Source organism: Coloeus monedula (genome assembly GCF_965178545.1).
Source record: "Coloeus monedula genome assembly, chromosome: 1".
NCBI classification, from domain to species: Eukaryota; Metazoa; Chordata; class Aves; order Passeriformes; family Corvidae; genus Coloeus; species Coloeus monedula.
The window spans coordinates 86308266-86330697 of record NC_138781.1 but is presented as its reverse complement, the minus strand read 5'-3'; the positions used below and the strand labels follow the sequence as shown (position 1 = coordinate 86330697).

The following is a 22432-nucleotide window of genomic DNA, read 5'->3' as shown; positions in this document are numbered from 1 at the left end:
GTGAGTTTTTTAGTAATACATCTGTTCTTTGTAGTTTTCTCCCCTCCTGAAACAAATAGGCAGCCTAGTCCAGACAGTGACATTTTGATATTATTATGAGTACAACTGATACTACAATTAGGCTTTTTCTGAAAACACGACAGATCTTCTCAGTCAAGATTTCTCATTCTCACCAGTCAGAAATCACTTATACAGGTACTGTCATTTCTCCAGAACTACACATACACAGTATGTAGCTACACAACCACATTTTATAACTAGACCAATTGATGCCAATCAGACCAGACAGTGGCAGAAGTTTTATAAACACCCAAGATTCATAAAAATTGGCATGTAGGAGGAATTGAGCTGCTCATAGCTGTGCATCTCCCATAGCTGAGGAAAAGACTGCAAAAACAGATCAGTTAGCTCTCCTATTTGGCCTGCCACCACCTAAATCAGCCTTTTCACATCAGCTCACCCATCAGTATAATAGCCAGTTGTCAGCCATAACATGCCCTGCCTTTTAGTCTACTGGCTCAGAACAGGGACTTCAGCTCATGGGGCGAAACATTTCACTCGTACCGTGCGATTGGTGCAGATAGGAGTGAATGCGTTGGTTCCACAAGTGAAGAGATGGTTGCCTCCAACAAGAAGCACTCGAATATAGTTCTGGCATTCCTCCTGCCACACAGAAAAGAAAGAATACATTCAGTGATACTGCAGAGTACAGAGGAGACTAATAACACTTTGCCATCCATGCTATTTATCCACAGAGAAAAATTTTAGGTAAACAAGGCTCAAGCATACTGGAGTTAGCAACCACAATATGCACAGATTTCCTATTCACACACATATATCCATCAACCTTTCAGAAAAGTTCTTAACAGGATAAAATAAACCTCTCTAGTACTGAAGATTTCCTGTCAGGATATATTTCAAAGGCTTGGCTAAATTTTGAACTGATAGTTCAGATAGATGATCTGATAGACACTGACTTAAATAATACACTACTGTCTCAAGAGATCAGATGTTGACTTCAAAGACAGATTAGGGCAAGGAAGGAAGTTGTGAGGAAAACAGGGGAAAAAACAGGTTGTCAGTAACAAAAATATACTGAAACTAGTAAAAATAAAATTCTTGAGATGTTCAGATGTGGGTTTATTACCACTAATTTAATAATTTACCCTACCTACTTTATTAGAAGCATCTACTTCCCCGTTAATTCAAAGTTTCTCAAAAAATTTCATTACAACAATACAAAGATGCTCACCCTGAGGAATAATTTAACATGTTTTTTACCCCATTAATATAGCTGAAAGCTTTATGATGTTCATATCTCTCACTTCAGGAGCTAGAAAGCAACAGCAATTTCTACTGCTTACTCAGACAGAAAGATTTGTCCTGCAATACTGAAAATCTCCCAGAACTGTATGACGAAAAATTCAAACACTTCTATTGAAAAAAATCAATGTCCATATCCGATAAAATGATCAACAATACATTTGGAGAAAATAAAGTTTCCTGGAAACATACATTTGAATGCATTCACCACAAGATAGTCTCATAAAAAGCCTGCAAAAAACCTTGTGAAAATACAGCTATGCAATTCTAGCAGATATTAAATGAAATCATGTAAGTAAATCCATACAATAGTAATAGCACAGAAGTCCCATTATCTGGCCTACAGTTATATTAAATTGATTGCTTGTTTATCTTGAAAATAGACTCTCATCCTGGAAGACAACAAGTATAATCCTGAATAAATTGAACAGGCACAAAATAGACTGCAAAAGAAGATGGGGAAAATACTTTAAAGGTCTCTGAGAAAACTCTTAGAATTCATCTTCTATACTTTTCCTCATAAAAGTAAAGTTTATTTTAAACTCAACAAAATCCTGTAAAATCTCAGGAAAAAAACTACCTTGGAGAAAATACCTCTCAAACCAACATTTGCATTAGTTTCTCATGAAAATTGAGCTTTTAAATGCTTCTCTTTGAGCCTCTAAAGGTAAAAGACAAACATCTTAGAAGTAAGATTTGATTCCTATTGGGTAAAACATATAAAGTTTTTATATTGAACTTTATAAAACTATAATCTTAATATTCTTTAAACCACAAAGAAACTAATACGTAACCATACAACTGAGTTGGGCAGCGCAACAAGCCATTTAAAAAGTAATCCTTTCACTTCTTGACAGCATTGGTAGTTTTGGCAGTTTCCTTGTATCAGACTGCTTTAACTCCATCACCAAAAAAAGCCCAAAAACTAGAAGGCAAATTTTTTGAGGTTTGTTTTTTGGGTTTTTTTGTGGGAAGGGTGCTCAAGGAGGTTCACAGAACGTAAGGCAGTAATTTATTCTTTGGTCTGTTTCCATTCTGCCCTTTGCAGCAAGGCATGGAATGTAAGTGTAGGAAAAATAAGTGGGTTCTGACATTACAACCCATCCAACCTCTCCTCTTCATATTCCAGAGCTCCCTGAAATAGCGTAATTTCCAAATTACTTGCACGCTGATCACCCACTCATTTTGTTCAAAAATAATGCTAATTTCTTAAACTCTGACATTCTTGGGAATCACAAGATTCTTTAATGTTCCCAAGTCCTGTGCCAGCTTGACAACAATCCATAGGGCAACAGGGCAAACAAGATATCTCATATGAAATTTTTGTTGGGCACACAGTGCAAAAAAAGGGAAATTGAAAGAGTAGCTTTTCTTAATTGGCTGTTTTCTTAATTTGAAAAAATATCCACACTAATGCAAAAGAAAGTTTTAAAAAATTAGTCATGAATAAAACGGTCACCACCCAAAAACATACTGAAAAAGGACTTCACTATTTAGCCACTTGAATTGTTCAGAGACATTTTTCTAGCTCTGAAGTCAAGCTTGGCTGTCCTGGTTCACTTCTGACACATGCAAAAATGAGATGTGTGTTGCAGGAATGGCAAAGGACTTTAAAACCAAAACATTTTTTAGGTCAGGGGGTGGTGTTAAGTTTGGTAGCCATCTTTTATGTAGTCTTATTCTCCAGTTCATCTTGACCTCTATGTCATGTACTTTCCTATTTGCCTATAAAAATATATCTGAAATAAAGAATACATTTAGGAAGTACTTTCTACTTTTGTATCAGCATACCAGAAACAAAATATGACTATTAGAAACAATTCAGCAGCCAAGCAGGCTAGGTTGTTACTGAGGCTTAAGACCACCTTGACAGTCCAAGGTTAATCTGGCTGCAGTACAGTTATCCTCCTGCAGCAATATTTCTTGTATAGGTTAACATTTTAAATACACCTGTGTTTAATTTCTAAATACTTTTATTGAAGGTTCAGATACTAACACACCCAGCCATTACAATCGCAAATAAGCAAAAAATGGGACTTAATTTCAAATAGCATTATTATTTTTAACCTCTCTTTGGCTTATTGCATTCTCAACAAGTGCATTTATACTTTTTCTTTCTAATATTCCCTACCACAAGTGTCAGTATGAATAAGCAAATTTATTCTCTTAATCATGTCTGGTGTTTTAGAATTCTACATGCTAATGCATGCTGGCCACAAGGACGTAATTTTGTGTGGCTCACTTTTGGAGCCACTAGATATTTTAGGCAACATCTTAAATTGTCTAAAGTCTGAGTAACAAGCATCGGCCTTCAAAAGTCAAGTGTGCATTACACTGTCAAATGTGACAGATGTCCCTATATATTTTTCCCTTCAGCTCTTTTCCCTTGTTGGCTTCTAAAGCATAAACCTCAGAACAACTGATAACAGCTACAGGCAAAAATTCCATGCAGCTTCTTTCTCAAGAACAAAAAAAGAACAAAAGCGTTTCACTGACCATTATCTCAAAACTACTCAAGTTGCTTCAGGGTTCGAAGCCACCTTCTGGCTTCAGGGCATTCACTCTATCAGTAAAGTGACTTTCAGGCAATGAGTTCAGGTTTTGCCACCTGAACTCATTGCCCTCGTGCTGCTCTGTAGCCAACAGAGCTTCTGGAGAAACCAGGATCTGAATGAATAACCTACCCACAGCCATCCCGGCAATCCTCATCTCCTTTGCCACAGTCTGGGCTGGCCTTAACATATTTTGACTCCAGTGTTTCCTGTCTTTTCCTACAGTTACATGAGCCTGACCTGAAATCTGAATTCACATGCGAAATGTTACAGAAATGCAACCCCCATCAACTCTGCAATTTGGGCTGGATCGATTTATACAACAGGCAAGCAGGCAAGTTTTTCTGATAATAGTAACTGGAATTGTGTTTGCCAAGAGATTTCCCCTGAAGAGGGACAATTCACTGTAGCACTGGAGTGAACTCCTCCTGATCTGATGATTCCCAGTTTTTCCAAGGGAAGGCTCTGCATGCATCTCCTTCTACAGAGAGTATAGTGACCTTGCTTTAGTCTTGGAAATAAGGCCATAAAAGACAAACATTGTTTGGCTATCCTTTCCCTGGTCATAAATTTATCCTTTGATTTTAACCTTGACCACATCAGTGAAAACAAAAGAGGCACGAAAAGTTCAAAGAGACAATTTTCATTCCAGCTGGGTAGGTTTCCTCAGACAGTATCTCTGCATTTTTCAACAACTCCCACATGAAGCTCTCAGGCCACAAAGTTTGCACACCAAAAAAATAAAAAACCCAAATGGTAAAAATAAGAAGACAAGTATTTACTCCCAGGATTACTTTTGAATGTAATGAAGCATAAGGACTATACTCCTTTTCTAGATTGTGAATGAGGAACATGGCTGTGGGTACAAATGAAATCTTTAGCCAAATAATAACAATACTAAGAAACAATCCCAGAGGTCATTATTTGAATAGCATATATACTATTTTACAGTGACAGCTTAACTTCCAATCACCATTTTCTTCAAAAGGGTGTGATGGGCACAAATGAAACTCTGCATGAATAAAAAACTACACTAAAGTCCATTCTTAAATATGTGTCATCAGTGTTGTGTATTTCTCCTAACAAAATGATTTAATAGCAGCAGATGCTTTACACTGTTGAATCAAATGTGTGGTAACAGTATTGTCAACATATTATTCAAAAGTACACTACTATAGCCTCAAATTTACAATTACTTCCATCCATCATGTTAGATCACAGTCACTGCACTATGACTTTCAGACAAGTTGAATGTTATTCTCACAGCTTTACACTTGGAAAATCACTGTAAAACAAAGCCATATATGTTGAGTTGCACATAGCATTCCTACCAGGATAGTTTCTACTTTATATGCCCCTTGATCAATGCATTGTGATATATTCTATTGACCCTTGAGAATATTCCCTTACTTCCAAGTATTGTCATCTGAAAGCTAAGGAAAGGCTTGAGGGATATATTACATATTGAAGCATAAATTTTCTAGGGAGAAAAAACAACTTAGAAAATGAAACATTTGCTTAAAATACGAGGTTCCAAGAGTTCTTTCTTTTCTATACCTCACAGTATAACATGGCCCTGCATCTGAATGGGGGCCATTCTTCCTCTTCAATCTAGAATGTACAGTCATACACTGCAATTTTATTTTCCAGCACTCAGTAAAAAAGGAGCTGGAAATTAACTGTTTAATGGGAGAAGTTAAAAAGTCAGTGATTAGATAACTATGCAGAAGAGATTTCTCCTCCATTAGATGACAGAGCTTTCAGAACATGTTTTTGAAGCTTGGAGTTTTTTGAGTTTTGCACAACAGTAATGTATGCAACACATTCTACAGAATAAAAGCAAGTGTGTTCTTTTGCACTTATCACTCTTGATATGTTCTCCCTTTATGTTTTAACTGAATTAACTTTAACCATTGAACAGTACAACAATTAAAAACATAGATTGCATGCAATTCTAATTGCTTTTATAATTAATTTGATAACTAGCTTCACGTTGGGACAGCCGCAGGTTCCATCTTAGCATTACATTTACCTGTACTGAAAAATAGAATTTGCAGCTGGCCAGATAAAGAATTGGTTTTAAACACAAAAAATGTATCAAGTTCAATTTCTAAGAAGTTAGTGAATTTAATATTATTTTCTTCATAGCACCAGTAGATAGGAAATAAAAAAGTTAATAAAATTGCATCTTAAACACAGGTATATAAATTGAGAATTTTACAAAGTAATTACACAGTTATTCAGAATTTACAGCACAGAAAATGAAGTGAGAACACAGTTCACTACATTTGACATGCCATGTTTAACCTTGGTGTCAAAACAGTAAATTGGTAGAAGCTAAAGTTCATGGTCATTTCAGACAAGAATCACGTGACTGTATCTCTCACCCCGTGCTCCCTGTGCTCTTCTTTATTTCTTTGCTTACACATCAGTGCCAGACTCCTTTCCTCCATCTCTCGTCAGAAAGAGAGACAGTAAAAATGCATAAGGTAGAGATTTATACACTGAATTACACCTGCTATTAACATAAAATTTTTATTAAAGCGGAACAGCTGTCTCATGCTTACCTTTGATTTGCCTTTACTGTAACAGGCTCTTTTAGTAGCTTCATCACATTGCCACTCCACTGCCTGCAACCAAAAGGAATTTGTTAGAAATGCAGGGAACACAGAAATATAAGCCCCTGACCTATTTAGGTCCATGTTTGTGTTATATGTTTCAGAGATACTGATGATTAGCTGTGGATGATCCTATCCATAAATGCCTCTTAAGAGTTTTCTCCTTCAAAATGTAGTTTTGCTGTTGAAGGTTTTTCATTATTTTAATCCAAAAGGAAGCTGGACAACATCATGACTCAGTGCATCAATCACTACAGCAGAAATAACCACAGTTACATTTATATTTAGCCTTTTTTTTTGTGAGTTTTATTAAGGTAAGCAGCTAGAGAAACACACAGAAAGGCTGAACCTCTTTCTCCAGAAGAGTTGGGCTGCATCACCACAGCATCTGATAAACCTTGTGCTGTGGGAAAGTGTGCCCTATTGCACTTTTTGAAGTATTAATCTCAAGCATCAAATGGAGATTTTGGTCTCTAAAGGAATGACTGCAGTACTAATCATAAGCATCCATTCAGAGAAAGAAGTAATGGGCAGAGACATACAAGACAACAGTGAAACAGTGCACTGCAAAGCAGAAGCAATTTATCCTCATTTTTTGAGCTGTCTCACTGCTTCAACAGATTTATGCCAGGACTGTAATGCCTGGTCTGCATTACTACAGTTTCACTGCATGAGTTAATTCCAGTTATTTCCATATTTAACATTCAGCAGCTATGACTTACAAACTTTACTGCTCAGTGGGGCAGGCTGCATGCTTGGTGTTAATGTGCCAATACATGTACATATTTGAATGCCTATATATGCTGTGTAGTCAAAGTGCATTTTAAATCAGCCTGCATTCTTTCACCTCAACAGTGCACATCCATATGTTCTTTAGATAAAAATGCCACAAAGCACTTCACAATTTATCAAGAAGAATTGAGATTTCTCAAGTAACCACTGCTGCCTAATTAATGAAACCACAGACTTTTCATTTTTATTTGCAAGGAAATAATGAGAGATGATTTATCCAGATTTAATAAAGGAAATGTTTTGTACCTGTGTTTTAATGGAGACTGTATTAATAGCAAGCAGATTCTCCAATTAATAATAGGGTGAAAGCCTATTTAAATTAAGGGGGAAAATGCCTTCAGAGTATTTGTGTTTCAACAAGCCCAAGAATGAGCATTTTTCACTTCACTTCACTTCAAAAAAAAAACTACTTATGAAAACTAATGTAATCACTTCTCTTCCTGCATCCTAAACCTGCCTACTTACAGCATTTGCTTTTGCAATGCTAAATGACTATGGTGTATTGGGGAATATATTGAAAACTTCTGAAAGAATCTGCTTGTGAATGACCCTAGAATTGATAACAAACTATATCTAGCAGCATGAAAGAACCCTCATACCGACTTAGATAAAAAAGCAGCAATGACCTAACTCTTTTGACTCGGAATGCAAAAAACAATTCACGTCCATAACAGAGATCATGGGACGACCAACTAAATTCCTAATCAAGTCATTAGGACACACTGAAGCTCCATGTTATGTGGCACTAGATACAAGTGCTGAATATGTTATCTCTGAACAACACAAAAAATTTCAAATGCCTGGAGAAAGTCAAGAGTTAGTCACCAGGGGGAGGTCAGAGTAGAAAGAGAGCAAAATGTGGGTGCTTAAAAGGAAGGTTTGAAGGAAAGTTCTTGCCAAAACTGAACTGAGAATAATAGGTCAAACATGAACAGCAGGAAAAAGACTGCATTAAATACAAAATATTTATCAATTAATCATTTTTCAGTGAAAAAATACCCAGCTTTCAATTGGCTTTAAGTCCACAGTAAAAGTAATTTGAAAGGGAAGGATGTGAAATATTAAAACATTATGTAATAGTTCTGGACATCATAGTTAACAGGACATATAAGAACCCAAATAGAAGAAACTGCTACAACTAGATATAAATATGTTTGCTTGCAAGTTAACCAAATGGCAAACTCTCTGGGAAAACCCTATGCATGACAACACCTGCTAAAAAGGAGTAATACTATGTGGACAAGAAATAAATGCAGACACGCTGGTGACAAAGCTAAGTCCCATCTTTGAAATCAAGTGTACGTACAGTCCTATAGCCCTTGGTTCCACTGCTAGAGGAGATAATAATAGAGGAGGCTGCAAATGAAATATAGTACAAAGGCATCTGAAGAGAGCTGAGTAGTTCAATCTGTTGTGCTTTGGTCCCTAAGGCTCCCACATAGCTCAGTAATGCAGGCAAACACTTCTATACAGAGCTTGCTACTTTCTTTTTACCTTCTAATCTTCAGGAAATTCAGGGGAGTTTCCTACAAAGTGGAAATTTAGATATTCAACACAGTCTACTGCTTATACACAGGAGGAAGACAGGTAGAAAACTCATCAAGCTAAATGGCATTTCAATGTGGGAAAAAAGGGAGAAAAATGTGTCCTGAATCTTCAGCACACTAAGACAAAGCAAAATGTCCCAACACAGTAATAACAATGTGGGTTTTGCCAGTAGAAGATTACAACTTGAAAATTTTCATTCTGAAAGACCAGATGGAGACATATGGATTGCATTATTCTAAAAAGCAAGTGCAAAACCATGTTTAAAGATGTTACTGTTATCCACTGCTTCCCTTAAATTGACATATTCTCCTGCTTAATACTGATTGATGACATTTCCATGAAGTTCAAAGGAGGAGAGCAGATATGACATGCAAACCATGTTGGATATTTGATTCACTATGAAGGTCTATACAGCTAAGATTTATCCTGTTAGGATATTTTCTTTTCTACTTTTCTTAACAAGAACTTTCAATTTTCACATGCAAAACACAACTTGCAGCATTCAGTGTACTGGTTTTAATTAATATTGTAATGCTACTTAAGCTGGCAACAAAGTTCATTGAACCAAATTATAGACACAGAAGTTTGTTCACTCTGGGGAAAGAGTGAACACAGATTTGAAAGTCAGTGTCAGAGAAAGTAAGGGCAGGTCATACACAGCTATTGCTACACATCTCTCCAAAGAACACAGCTGCAGAGGTTAAGGAGTAGGGTTTAAGGTGACACATCAATCTGTTTCTGATAGCAAGCTGACAATATTTACAATGACATGGCTTTTATAAATCCTGTGATCGATATGGTCTTTCAAGCACTTCTGTAAATTTAATGCCTTGACTTAGTGAGCTCCTCATTTCCCAATCTTCTTCATAAATACATTCTCTTATACATAAATAAACCTTAATTGTGTAATGTAGAGTGATTTTTAACACTGTGAAAGTCAACGTGAGCAACTTTCAACTGCAGCTGAAAGATACAACTTGAACTTAACCCAGTGTACTCTGATGAGGATGTCACAGATCACTTTTGAACAGGTATTGTTTTCTTTGGTTAAAAAAATGCACGAACCACAAAGCTCCATACAGATTTGACATAAAATCAGATTGAACAAAACCAAGGCTTTGGTGCACACATAAGTCAAAGCTTGAACTCAAGTTTCAAACTGATGGCAGGCAGCTTTTCGTAAAATCTCAATTGTAAATAACTGCATCAGTGTTTTAAAGAGTGATGTATGTAAAGAACTTCAAAACTTCAGATGAAATCTGTCCTGGCATTTTAAAGGGGTAGTAGGAGGAGAGAAATTCCAGCCAGCAAAGAAAACAAATTCCAATTCGAGAATATAAAATGAAACTATTATCTTCAAAATGAAGAAAATGTACATCCAACACCTATATGTAAGATAAAATTACATTATTGAAATTAATAATATTCTTTGGAACAACAAATACATTTTAGTAACTTCTCTGGACGAACAATAGGAGTCTTGCTTAGAAGTTAAACTATTGTATCTTTAGAAAGTTAAACTAAATAACTGAAAAGAAATTAACTCCAACAAAAAAATGAAAGAAGACAATCTCTAATTTAAACTGATTTATCCAAATAGCTTTGAAGAACACTAAAAGAGAAATATGGAAAGTGTAGAAACAGTAAATAATGTTCACAGAAGTAACTCTCAAGGGATTCTATTACATGCCCTACATGCAGCAACGAAAGAGGTCCCTAGGCAAGACATCTGGAGGTCCCTTCTAACCTAAATTATTATATAATTTTCCAGAAAATTAAAAAATACAACAGAAAAAAAATTAGAGCCCTATGTACTTAACTTTAATAAGGACCCTTCCTATAATTCTAACTTTAATTAGTAAATGTAGACAGGAAATTCAAAGTTTGAACACAGTCAAGAAAGAACTGGCCAATTACAATGGTTTAAGTGAGAGATGTATTAGTTTTACTGACAGGGCACCGAAAAAAGTGTGGCTTTCACCTACAGTGAAAGCTGCACACATAACTGAGTACAATCAGACCTCCTGGGAGAACTATGCTCCCATAGCTACACAGATACTCAAAACATATACAGGTAGACAGGTATGCATTCATATATATATTTATATATGAACTTTGAAGTGTAGAAACGGAATGTACTATTACATTTCATAGCGAAAGAAGTTAATTAGTCAAGAACCAAGAAATGAACAGAACAGTGTTCCAGACAGATGGTCCAGCACTTCTTAGGCAGATGGCTCTGCTAATTAGATACTGGCAAAAACAACATTAAAGAAGATAGTTTAATTACACAATGCCAAAAACTAACAACTACATGATATTTCTTTTTTTTTTTTTTTTTTCTTTTTTTCACTATCTGCTTGCTTTCATCTCTTGTATCATGTATTTAAACAATACTCTGGGGAGTTGGGGTATAATGGCAATAACCATAATAATATATGTCAACAAACATGAGTAATATTGCCTTACTGTTCACATCAAGTCCAGCAATGGAATGGCTTCAAAATGTTTTGGCTTCTTTGGCGAGGGTGTCTTACAGCCTGCCTAATTAGCTCTGGATGTTGGATTCCAAAAGCTGAATTTAAAGAGGCCATAAAGAAAGTGTCAGGATCGTAAACCCAAAGAAAGAATGTAGCCATGGCGCAGCACACCAGCAAGACATTAGCAGCAAATTAGCAGCCGCAGAGTTAGTGGTGGTTTTGATGGTTACCAGAAATTTTAAGACCCGCTTTGGTATAATGACATCCTTGCTTCGAGCAAATATGTAAAGCCACTTAAGGAAGATTTATACCTCTCTCTACTTCACAGGAACCATTTTCCTTGTTTTTCACAGAGTCATGACCCCTCATCCTTGCAGCCATTGCTGCTGGAGCTGGCTATCTTGCCAATAGGCTCCTGACAAATATCTTTGGGGACTATCACTCTCTGAGTGAAAAACTAAAATAAAATACTAAAAAGGGGTTTCCTTTAATATAGCTTTCCTTTTTGGCTCACAAGAAAAAAAAGGAAAAGCTGGTTTCTAAGGATTTAAGGCATCCTGGTTAGGCTTTCACACGAAGTGCTAGGCCAGCATTTCATACAAGAAGTCCAGCACCATATGGACAACTTTACTAATTGGCTACGGTCACTGCATTATTTTGCCTCCAAGTTTTTTTGCCACATGTAACAGCCAATTTTCCTGGGAATAACATCATGTGTGTTTTCATTTGTTCAGAATCAGCTTTTACTGTTCATCCACAGTTAAAAAATTACAGTTTCTTATAAAGTAAGCACTGCGAAATGTATGGAAATAAATATAAAATCATGCTTGAATTTACCAGGTTTTGGAATTCAGTTAGAACTGAGATCCCCTGATAGATATACAACTCTGTACTTAAACCAAGTAATATCTGAACCTTTATATGGCTTCAAGGAGCTAATGTCAACTTAATTTTATTCCAAATATACTAGCCTGAAGTATATAAAAAAGTGAGAAGTACATACCCTGCCAATTCATGAAGCAACCAAAGTTTTAATCATCTGATTTTACTGACTGTGCAAATAGTTGTTGAAAACTGTCAGAGCTAATATGATAAAAGAAAAAATTAACCAGATTAGAGAAGAATTCTATCAGAATTATCAGAGAAGAATTCAGAGTTACTAAGACTTCCGCAAACCCTCAGTGCTGGGCCACTCCACTGACTTGAATGACACAGGACTCTGCCCAAGACTGAACTTTCACAAATGCCAGCTACCCATCCACCTGTGCATTCCATTCTTTGTCTTCTGCAAGGATTTCTAAATGTCACAAAATATCTACTTGCTTTACACTTAACAGACACAGTTGTATAGAGGAAAATAAAGTTCCAAACTTAGAAGCTAGCAACTCAAAACTTGAGTGTGTTTGGAACTAGGATTTTCAATCCTGCTCCCAGAGAGTTATTAAAAAACCCAAAACTGTTGCACTGTGACTTTCAAAGTTTTTATTGCTCCAATCTGGCATTTTGAGGCTTTTACAGTTTTTATGGACATTTAAAATTGAATGCAGGATTGTGCTGAAGGGGTAAAACAACAAAATGTTCTTGCACTACCAAACTTGGCAGCCATTCAGCAGGTAGGAATGAGATTTCACAACACATCTTTAATGCACATTCTAAAATTGTACTACATATAGTAAATTTAATGTTTTGAATAAATTACATATGAATCCTTCAAGATTTAACATCTGTGTTACCACATTGAGTTTTGAAGTGTTTCCTGGGTTTTTTTGCAAATAAGATTGATTTTAGTAGGTTAAAAATAACTGTTATTTACAATACTAAAAATATTTTTTTAAAGTTAACCTAAAAACGGTATCTCACAAGATGGCAAAGAGACAAAAACTGTTGAAGGAACTTTAAAATATGTATTTTTTCCATTAAATATGAAAAAAAAAAAAAAGAAGAAGTTTTTAGATTGCTGAAAGCACAGAGAAAGTAGAATGCTAATGACAGAAGAAATGTAAGAACCACCAATTCATGCAGCTTGTCCAGTGAAAACCTAGTGAAAAAATACATGTTTCAACAGCATGGGGACACATATTCTACATCCTTCTGGTTAAATTAATTGCCCAGAAAGGTGATTGTGAAAATCAAGATTTGAGTTTTCTTCTTTCCATTCAAGGATAACAACATAAATATTAAGACATCTAGAAAGTGGACGGGGCAAAACTGATCACGGTAAGAAACAAAACCAACAAAAATTTCCAAAGAGTTGGCAACACAGTTCATGACAGCACATTTGACAGCTGACAAAGGGAAATAGGGAATAAGGAAATTTCAATTGTTTACTTTGAAACAATTGGCTTTAATTTGACAAATGCTAAAATAATATGAGAAACAAAATATCAAGAATATGGAGAAGAATAAAAAGTAGAGAGACACGTAAATTAATATCATCAACATATAGATAATATCATGAGCTGTAGAGTTGGGCAAAAAAACCCCAACAGGCTGAGAAAAATTCTCATTAGACACAAAATGCAAAAGATGTTTATTAAAATCAGAAATCTTGAACATATAGCTAATAGGAAAATCATTGGAGTGTAGCTGCACTGCTACATTATACAGAAATCAAGGGTGAGAAAGACAAATAGGAGCCTCAGGACTAAGGAGGGTATCTGTTCAGAATATGAAAATGTCTTTAAGGGAACATCATGTACTCCAAACACAATGGAAGGAGCAGAGGGAACCAGGGGACCCATAACCCAACTCTAAATCACAACTTCATCATGAAGACTTGAGATAACATTGAGGCTATGAAAAAGCCTTAACAAAAGTTCCTTTCTCTCTTGGTTTGACACAAGTGAATGGTCCGGGGCAATGTCAGTGCCACATGGAACTTTGCACCTCTAGGTTATATGTTGAACATCATTCAAGTTATTAATTAGTGGAGGTCAGTGACATCTAGCAACCTCATAGTAGCAACATTAAATGAGTGGGTGATTTCTATCCAATTCCTAAAAGACAAACATTCAGACTCAAATTGGCCACTTTTGCAGAAACAATGGAACAGCTGCTTAACCCCTGTTACATATAAAGGTGTTTACCTCATTCCACAGTGACAAGGAATCTTAGGAAAGCAGTCACTGAAACAATCATCATATCTTAATAATTCATCTGCAATTTTCCCCCTCCTATTTCCCTCCCTGCTTGCAGACTTGCAGAAAGCTCTACTCAGCCTTTAGATTCAGAGGCCTTCAAGTGTTGAGATAAGTATCTCCTAAATTTCAGTGACACGCAGAAATTTTAGTGAATATCTCATGCAGGGAGGCCAACTGAAAAATTTATTTCTGAAACAGCTGTGCAATGTTCTTCTACTCCTGTAGCCTCTTTTCCATATTTCTTGATTTAGAAACTCTTTGACTACTACATTAGAAGAACAATATTGTACTTTGGTATTTTTCTTCCAATGTCACTGAAAGCTCAGTGAAAGTAACTATAAAAACATGATAAACAAAACTCATTCAACCGAATGCCCAGTGCAACTGGTAATAAGGCACTTCTATGCAGCCTTGGGGCTCTTATTTCCTTTTGCAAGATATCATCAGCTTTCCCCTTTCAAATTACACCTTATTAACAATTTGTCCCCTGATGGGTATGTTATAGCTCTTAGCTCTTTAACAGTGGTTTATTTTGGAAGCTAGTTTATAATTATAAACAGAAAGTTACAAAATCTATTACTAGGAATTATTCCTTAAAAATTCTCCTGTGCTTTTTCTGCTGAAAATCTTTTGAAGTCAGTGCTCCAAGTCCCAAGGCTTTTACTAGAGCAAAGCACTCCAAAATCAAAGTGAGTTTTGTTTAAGAAGAACAGAAGAAAAGTGAGAAAATGTAAACATTCTCAATATCCACTACAGAAAAGGGGCGGCTTCTAAACAGTAGTTTAGAATAGGAAACCCCCTTAGAATATGTCTGAAACACTGAAGAACTTGAGAACTAGACCAAAGTCCACTCATTTTAGCTTTTACTGTGAATTGTGAAATGGGTTTGAAACTCAGATTAGGCTGTTCTGAGAGCACATCTACAAAACTTCAAAGTAAAAAAAGTCCAAATAACCAAAATTAATTTTCTGTTGTAAGTGTAAGGTATATAAAAATGAAGATATCTCAGTATTCTTGAGGGGAAAAAATAAAGGACAATCTTTATTTCTTCTAAAAAAAACCCCACAGAAAATGAACTGACCGACCAAAAAACAATAACCAAAATAAAAATAAAAATAATTAAAATAATTTTAGAAACAAATTACATCCCCCCTGCCTACCCCCCCCCCAAAAACAAAACAAAACAAAACAAAACAAAAAACCAAAACAAAGCAAAAAAACCAGCCCAAAACCAAAACAACAAAAACTTTGGTTGCTCTGCATGGCAAAGAAAAGCGGGAGTAGAGACATCCTTTTGGCCTGGATGTTAACTGCGAATGAGAACCTACATAACCCTTTCCTCATGTGCAACAGAAGTTTCACATCAGCAACATAAGACTAAGACTGGACAAAACCAATGCATTCTTTCCTACCCATGCTCCTAGAAACGGCACAATTTTTGGCTACATTCATCCAGACTATCAGGATTCTGCATTAAATGTGGCACTTTGAATTTGGATATTTTTAATATTAATCTTAAGCTGTCAGTTTCTGGAAAAAGCAGAGGGAAGGCAGGACAGAAACTGGAATGTGTGTACATTTAGAAAGCATGCTAGAATGTAGGCAGCTTGGCTGGCTGCCAGATGCCCACCCAGCTTCTTTCTCATGAATTCATTTTATTGACAATTAAGAATAGAGTCTGATAGTCAGAAACAGACATATCTGAAACACTTTCCCACCACAACCATGACCAGCTTTTCACAGGAACAAATTCATCCCTTCACTCTGGACTCTACCTCCTCCTCACCAGCCGCACAGGGGTATAGGGAACGGGGACCCACGCTGTCACTCTGTCATCCCCACACTTTTCCTTACTCTGTACAATCTTCATAGCTAGAGACGCTTTTCCTTTAAGCCAAAATGATTTCAAAAGTTGCAGTCCTGTTAGAAAACCATTCCCATTAATCCCACAAAAGCTATACTACAGTGAGATGCAGCAAATAAATTTCAATGTAAGTTGCATGCAAGCAAGGACCAGCCACTCCACTGAGAATCAGAAGAAACAAAACACCCTAAAAATTTGAATGTCATATCATTCCACATTGAAATTATTACATGGTTGTGTAGATGACAGAAATACATTACATACATGTATATATAAAAATACATATAATTTTTTAATTAAATGATTACACGTATGTTTGCCCATTTTTGCTTCCATTCTGCACTTTTTTGGTAATAGTTTGCATGCTGCTGTCTTCAAGCCACCAAAATCCAATGCTAATATCTTCATTCATGATGCTCTCCATTTGTCAGAAATCAGTTTGAGGGGAAAAAAAATGTTCCCACAGACACTTTAGCTCTTAAAAGTATTGATCCTGATGCATACCTTGTACCTACTTTTGGTTTTAATCACTCTTCCAAAAATATATGTCTGTTCCTATTCTTACACAACAGATTGGATCAGAGTGAAAATGAAGACTACCCATTAACACACATTGTATTTTTATGACTAATCAGTACGCCTTTAGTAAAATAATCTACTTCTTACTGTTCGTGGTACTTCACAACTTCCTGAAACCTCCACCATTTAGACTGAAATCTTCCTCTGCTAGAGAGCAAAATACAATCAAAGTAAGCTTTTTTGTAAAAACGATAGTACCAAAAAATAATTTTTTTCAATTTTTTTATTTGGAAAAAATTTCTGTCCCTTTATTCCATGCACACAATCACAAAGTGATTGGGGTGAAAAATAAGATAACATAGTAGGCAGGTTTTGAGAAGTTGTATTCTGTGCACAACTGGAAAAAACTTCTGACTTTACAAAGTTATTAGGGTAGCACAACAGAATTAAAACTTTGAATGTATGTGAGTTGGATCTCATATTTTTTTGCTCATTTTTCTGGGACAATTAAATGACATCTCAATAACTGTGTAGGGATGGCTGATGTCCTCAGGCAAGAAAACTCAATTGTTCAAAATAAATTCTTCTGCATATTAAAAAAAAAATGCCCTTGGCAAGAATATTATGCATTCCCTAAAACATAAACTGCTAGAACTAGTAACAGCAACAGTAAAACCAGTAATAGCAATATTGAAGTGCACGAGTAAATGATACAAGAAAAAAGGTGTACCACAAAATGAGATGTCTGTATGCCTCATTTCAGAGCACCAACTTCCCCCCTCACAGTTAGAACTAAGCAAAGCTCCATTGACAGAATATGAAAAAACCTGAATTAAAATAATGCAAAATAAAAGCTATCATGTCAGTAATGAAAAATAGCAAGAGCGAGAGGAAGACATAAGGCTTTCTTTGCTAGTTTTCATCTTGTCTTACTCCACTGTCCCAAATCCATTGGCAACAAAGTGCTGCACTGGATTAATGGAAGTTAGAAATTAATTTTTTACTCATACATTAAATACCTTCCTTCTACACATACCCATGAACTCCTCTATAGCAGAACTAACTCAGCAAATTTGCTAACTAAATCAGCACATTTTAACTAGTCAGTCCATAACCCCCCAAAGGCCTCCTAAGGTACACAGGAGCAACTTCTAGCATACAGTAATCATAGCATCAAAAAACACAAACTTGTCTCAATAAATGGAGTAATGCATTTGACATAAATGTTTTTAAGCTCAATCTAAATTAAATACAAAATCATGTTTGACGTTGTGCTAGCTGAAAGTTATTTTCCAACACACATTATTTTTCTAGTATAGCTGTAGCTTGTCATGTCTTACTGTCAAAAGAATGCTAATTTTCCAAATGAGATAAGCCAAGCAGGAATCTCAGTCATTGACTCTTGTTCTTGGTTTAATGAAGAGAGATTGGTATCTTAAGAATCCTGGGGGGTTAATGCAGATGTTATGCAAGGCAGAGAACAGACAATAATTCTGATTTGGTAACAGCCTGAACATACTTAAAATGCATGCTTGCAAATCCCTCCCACTGTCGCCACTACAATAACATCTTTTATTGAAGATTTGTCTATTTTAGGAGGTCAGTTCTCCACAAATGCTAATCTGTCCTGATTCAATTCCAAACTGCAACATGCACTTGTATAAATCAAAACAACACAGAACAAACCAAAAATGTCAACATGTTGGTTACTTTCTGCGCACAGGAGGCAAGTATCTTTTGCTGCACAGGGAGTACAGAGGGAACTTCTTTCATATCTTAGCAAAAGAAGTCAACACAATTTTTAATTTCTTTTCTAACATTGTAGATTTCATGCATGCTCCTCAACCTAAACACCACAAGTGGAAGAAGACTGGATGAAGAGAGAGCACTAGCTAATACTAGAGGCAGTCACAAAGAGTAAATATGCTATATTTGGGCAGGGTATCTCAGAACCACACATGAGTACGTGCCCTAGTGAGCAGACAGAATGAGCACCCTTTGTTTTTTTCCAAGAAAATTACATGCTGCAATTGGGTTCACTCTAAACACCTACAAAGGGACAGGGGGAGCACCGAACTGTTGAAGAAGTAGATAAAGATACATAGGAATCTGTTGAGATGACCTCCAGGAACACTCCAGAACAGTACTATGCCCGAGAAAGATCATCCAGTGATATCATAGCAGGTGAGTGAACAGAAGGAGAGGCAAATGATCCAATGCTGGGTTCTCTCTACCTACACTAATTTATGGGAGCAAAGATGCCAACAAAATGAAGTAAGGTACAGTAGAGATCTGGTCATCACGTGTTTCACAACAGAAGCTGAGACACATTTAGAGGGATCCATAGTCCATCATCTTCGAAGTTAATTATGGAAAGAAAGTAAGGATAGAAGCAGAAAGATAAAATGGAAAACCTGTCTCCAGTGGCCTGCTAGGAAGAGACTTGGGTACACAGATGGGCATCCTCTCCAGAGCAAAAGGTAGTTCCCCCAAACACATATTGTAAGGAGTGCTATGAGGCCAGAGGGTGCAGTAGGAACGGCAGACTTCAGCTACCCTCATAAAGTCTGGACAGGCATTACACTATATCCTGGCAGCAAGAGTAAACTTTTAGACACAAATCGAGGTTTTTAAGAAGCAACTTAACATAAGGCTGAGTGAAAAAGCAGCTCTTAACTTTGTTCTGAGTAGCATGCAGGAATAGCACTGTAACAGCAACCATTATGTACTTGGATACTACAGCATGTCTGCATCATGAAAGGGAACTTCAGGATGAAGCAATGTGATAAGAAGGAGCTAGGTCAGGCAGCTAAAAGTTAAATTTTTTCAGACAGCATTTAAGGATACCTACCTGGAGACTTAGGACAAATAAACACTACCTTGCAAAAAGGAAAAAAGAAAACCTGAGGCAAAGGGCAACTTGGAACAGATTAACAACAGGACAGAAGTAGTTAACAAAAGGAAGTAAGCATCTTTCAAAAAACTAAAGCAGTGTCAAAATGAAGAAAATAAAGCACTTGATGCATAATTTACAAAAGTCATAATTATTACGAATAAGTCTTTCAAAGACATTAAAAGCAGGAATCTTGACAATTCAAAGAAGCAATAAAAGATCAAAGAAGTGATTAAGATAAAGCAACAACGAAAAGCCCCCATATTCCTCCCCCTGCCCAAATTCATCATCACAGAGCTCAAGGAAATTCTCATCCCAGAATGGGCAGGGCTGCTTATGAAAAACTGTCGTCTCAAATCATAGTGTTGTTATAAGAGGTTATAGAATACAGATAAAATGAAAAGCAAAACATTTTCAGCATGGTTAGAATATTAAAATTCAGAGATGAAAGTGCTGAACTATTAAACAGTGTTTCAGCTTACAACTGCTTTGGCACCTGAGGTCTGGAAAACAGAAAATATATATTTCTAAAATGGGTTCCAGGAAGATCCAAGAAACAGACATCAGTGCTGATGTCTGTGTCAAGCAAATTATCAAAAATTGTGTAATAAGTAATAAAGAGAGTGAACAAACATGCAAGGCCACCTTGAAATTCAAACCACCCTGACTGCTGGGTGAAAACTGTCCAGAGCAACATCTCTGAGCCTACTGGCAAAGCCTGTGGAAGCCAAGCATTACTAAATGCAGAGGAAGATCAGAGTTAGGAGACATCTAAACTGAATATAACTAAACTAACTATACAAGTCTATGGGACCAGATTAGCATCTAAGTGTACTGAAGGAGACTGAAAACACTGCAAAATCATTATCAGATTTGCAAGAAAACAACCAGCATGAATCTGACAAGGAAAGATCACCCCTTACCAACATGATTGCCTTCTTTGATGAGAACAGTACCCACTGTTTTACCTTACCTTTAGCAATATCTTTGCCACTGTTTCCTGCAGTATCCTTAGAGCCTGGCTACTGAGATACTGACTGGGTTAACAGATGACAACAAAAGTGAAAAACTCTCTGAGTCACGAGGCTTGAAGGGCTGCATTCAGCAGCACAGAAGCCAACTGGTCACCAGTTACCAGCCAGTTGAAGACTGATATTTGGGCCAATATCATTTCATGCCTTCATTAATAACCCAGACAATGGGACACAGTGCACACTCAGCAGTTTTGTAAATTACAGATTAGTCAGAGAATACGGGAGATCAAAATGCTGGAGAGCTCAAAATGCTCTGTTTTTTCAGAGGCACCTCAACAGACTGGGGAAATATGCTGAAGGGAGACACATCAAGCACTATAAAGGCCAAGTCCTGCATCTGGAATAGAATAAAAGCCTAAAAAAATCACTGTCTAGAAAAATAGATATGGATATGGACAAAGTATGATTAAAGGATATCCAGAAAATACATTCTGTTTGGATTTTCAATATGTATTGGACAAGCTCTCTTACCAAAGGACCCTTAAAAACCTCTTCAAGAAAATCAGGGCATGAGGGAAGGTTCTTCAATGGAGAAAGAGATTAAAAAGTAGGTGGTCAATTTTCAGAGGGGAAGAGGTGAGTAGCTGAGATCCACAGTAATCTACAGCAGAACTCATAAATGGTGAACATATCCTTAGGTGATGCAGAAAAGTGAATGAACAGTGATGTGACAATACCTGCTAAACAGACCAAGTTATGGAGATTAGCAAAGAACTGACTGTATAGAGTTCTAGGAAACCCTTATAAATCTGAATGGCTAGTTATATATATTGAATTTAATTTGCAGTTTTAATAAATGAAGTGTTGCACACCAGGAAAAACTACCTCAAATAGAGAAATTATTTATTTTCATGTATTCATTGATGAACTCTGAACTGAACATCACTATTCAAAAATAAAACCTTGAGTTAAAATAATAAAAAAAAAATTAAGAAAAAATTATAAGAAGTACAAAACACAGAGAACAACCTTGTACCATGGAACAAATCCATTTACCCCCCTGTTTTGAACACTTTTTGCATTTCAGTCCCAACCCACAATTTCAAATTTGAATGTAAAACTAGGAAAGATGCATAGAAAAGGGACAAAAGACCTCCAGCTTTTTGTGTTTTCTTTACAGAGTAGGATTAAATAGACTGATTCCTTAGGCTAGGAAAAAATGCATCTGAGGAGAGAGATAATAGACAGTTATACAGTCATGAGAAAGGTGCACAGAGAATATTGTTCACTGATTTTAAACACTGAATTGCAAGTGTATTCGCTGCTCTTTGAATTGTAAAGAATATTTAAGGATATAAACCCCAGAAGATCTTCATTCCCATAATGAGCTGCAGAACTCTCTTCCATAGGACAACAAAGATACAAAAATTAGTTAAATGTCACAGGGTGAAACTGATATGAAAATATCCCTCAGGGAAGTGAGGTCTTGATTAAATCTGCCCTGCTGGCAGTACATTATTCTATTTTGTGATACAAAACCTAATCAAACAAGAGAAAATTGCTTAATTATTATTAAAATTTCTGCCATTGAGTGGTGTGATTTTGTTCCTGTGGTTACCTGACTTTGCAAATCCCCTGTGACAGCTTAAGAGCTGACTGGATAAAAACCCATTCGAGACCCTACCTTCACCTCAGGCAGCTCCTGGGTTCCAGTAGATGAGAAAATTTT

At 36.3% G+C, this 22432-nt stretch overlaps 1 protein-coding gene across 1 annotated transcript in view; it reads right to left on the bottom strand.

The window, feature by feature from the left end:
* The window catches only part of SEMA5A (semaphorin 5A), a gene marked incomplete at both ends in the record, with an annotated part of 312885 nt that overhangs the window by 134641 nt on the left and 155812 nt on the right, over nucleotides 1-22432 (bottom strand). The window contains 2 exon segments of the mRNA XM_082293006.1: nucleotides 565-663; nucleotides 6443-6505. Coding sequence (XP_082149132.1) covers nucleotides 565-663; nucleotides 6443-6505 — 162 coding nt within the window.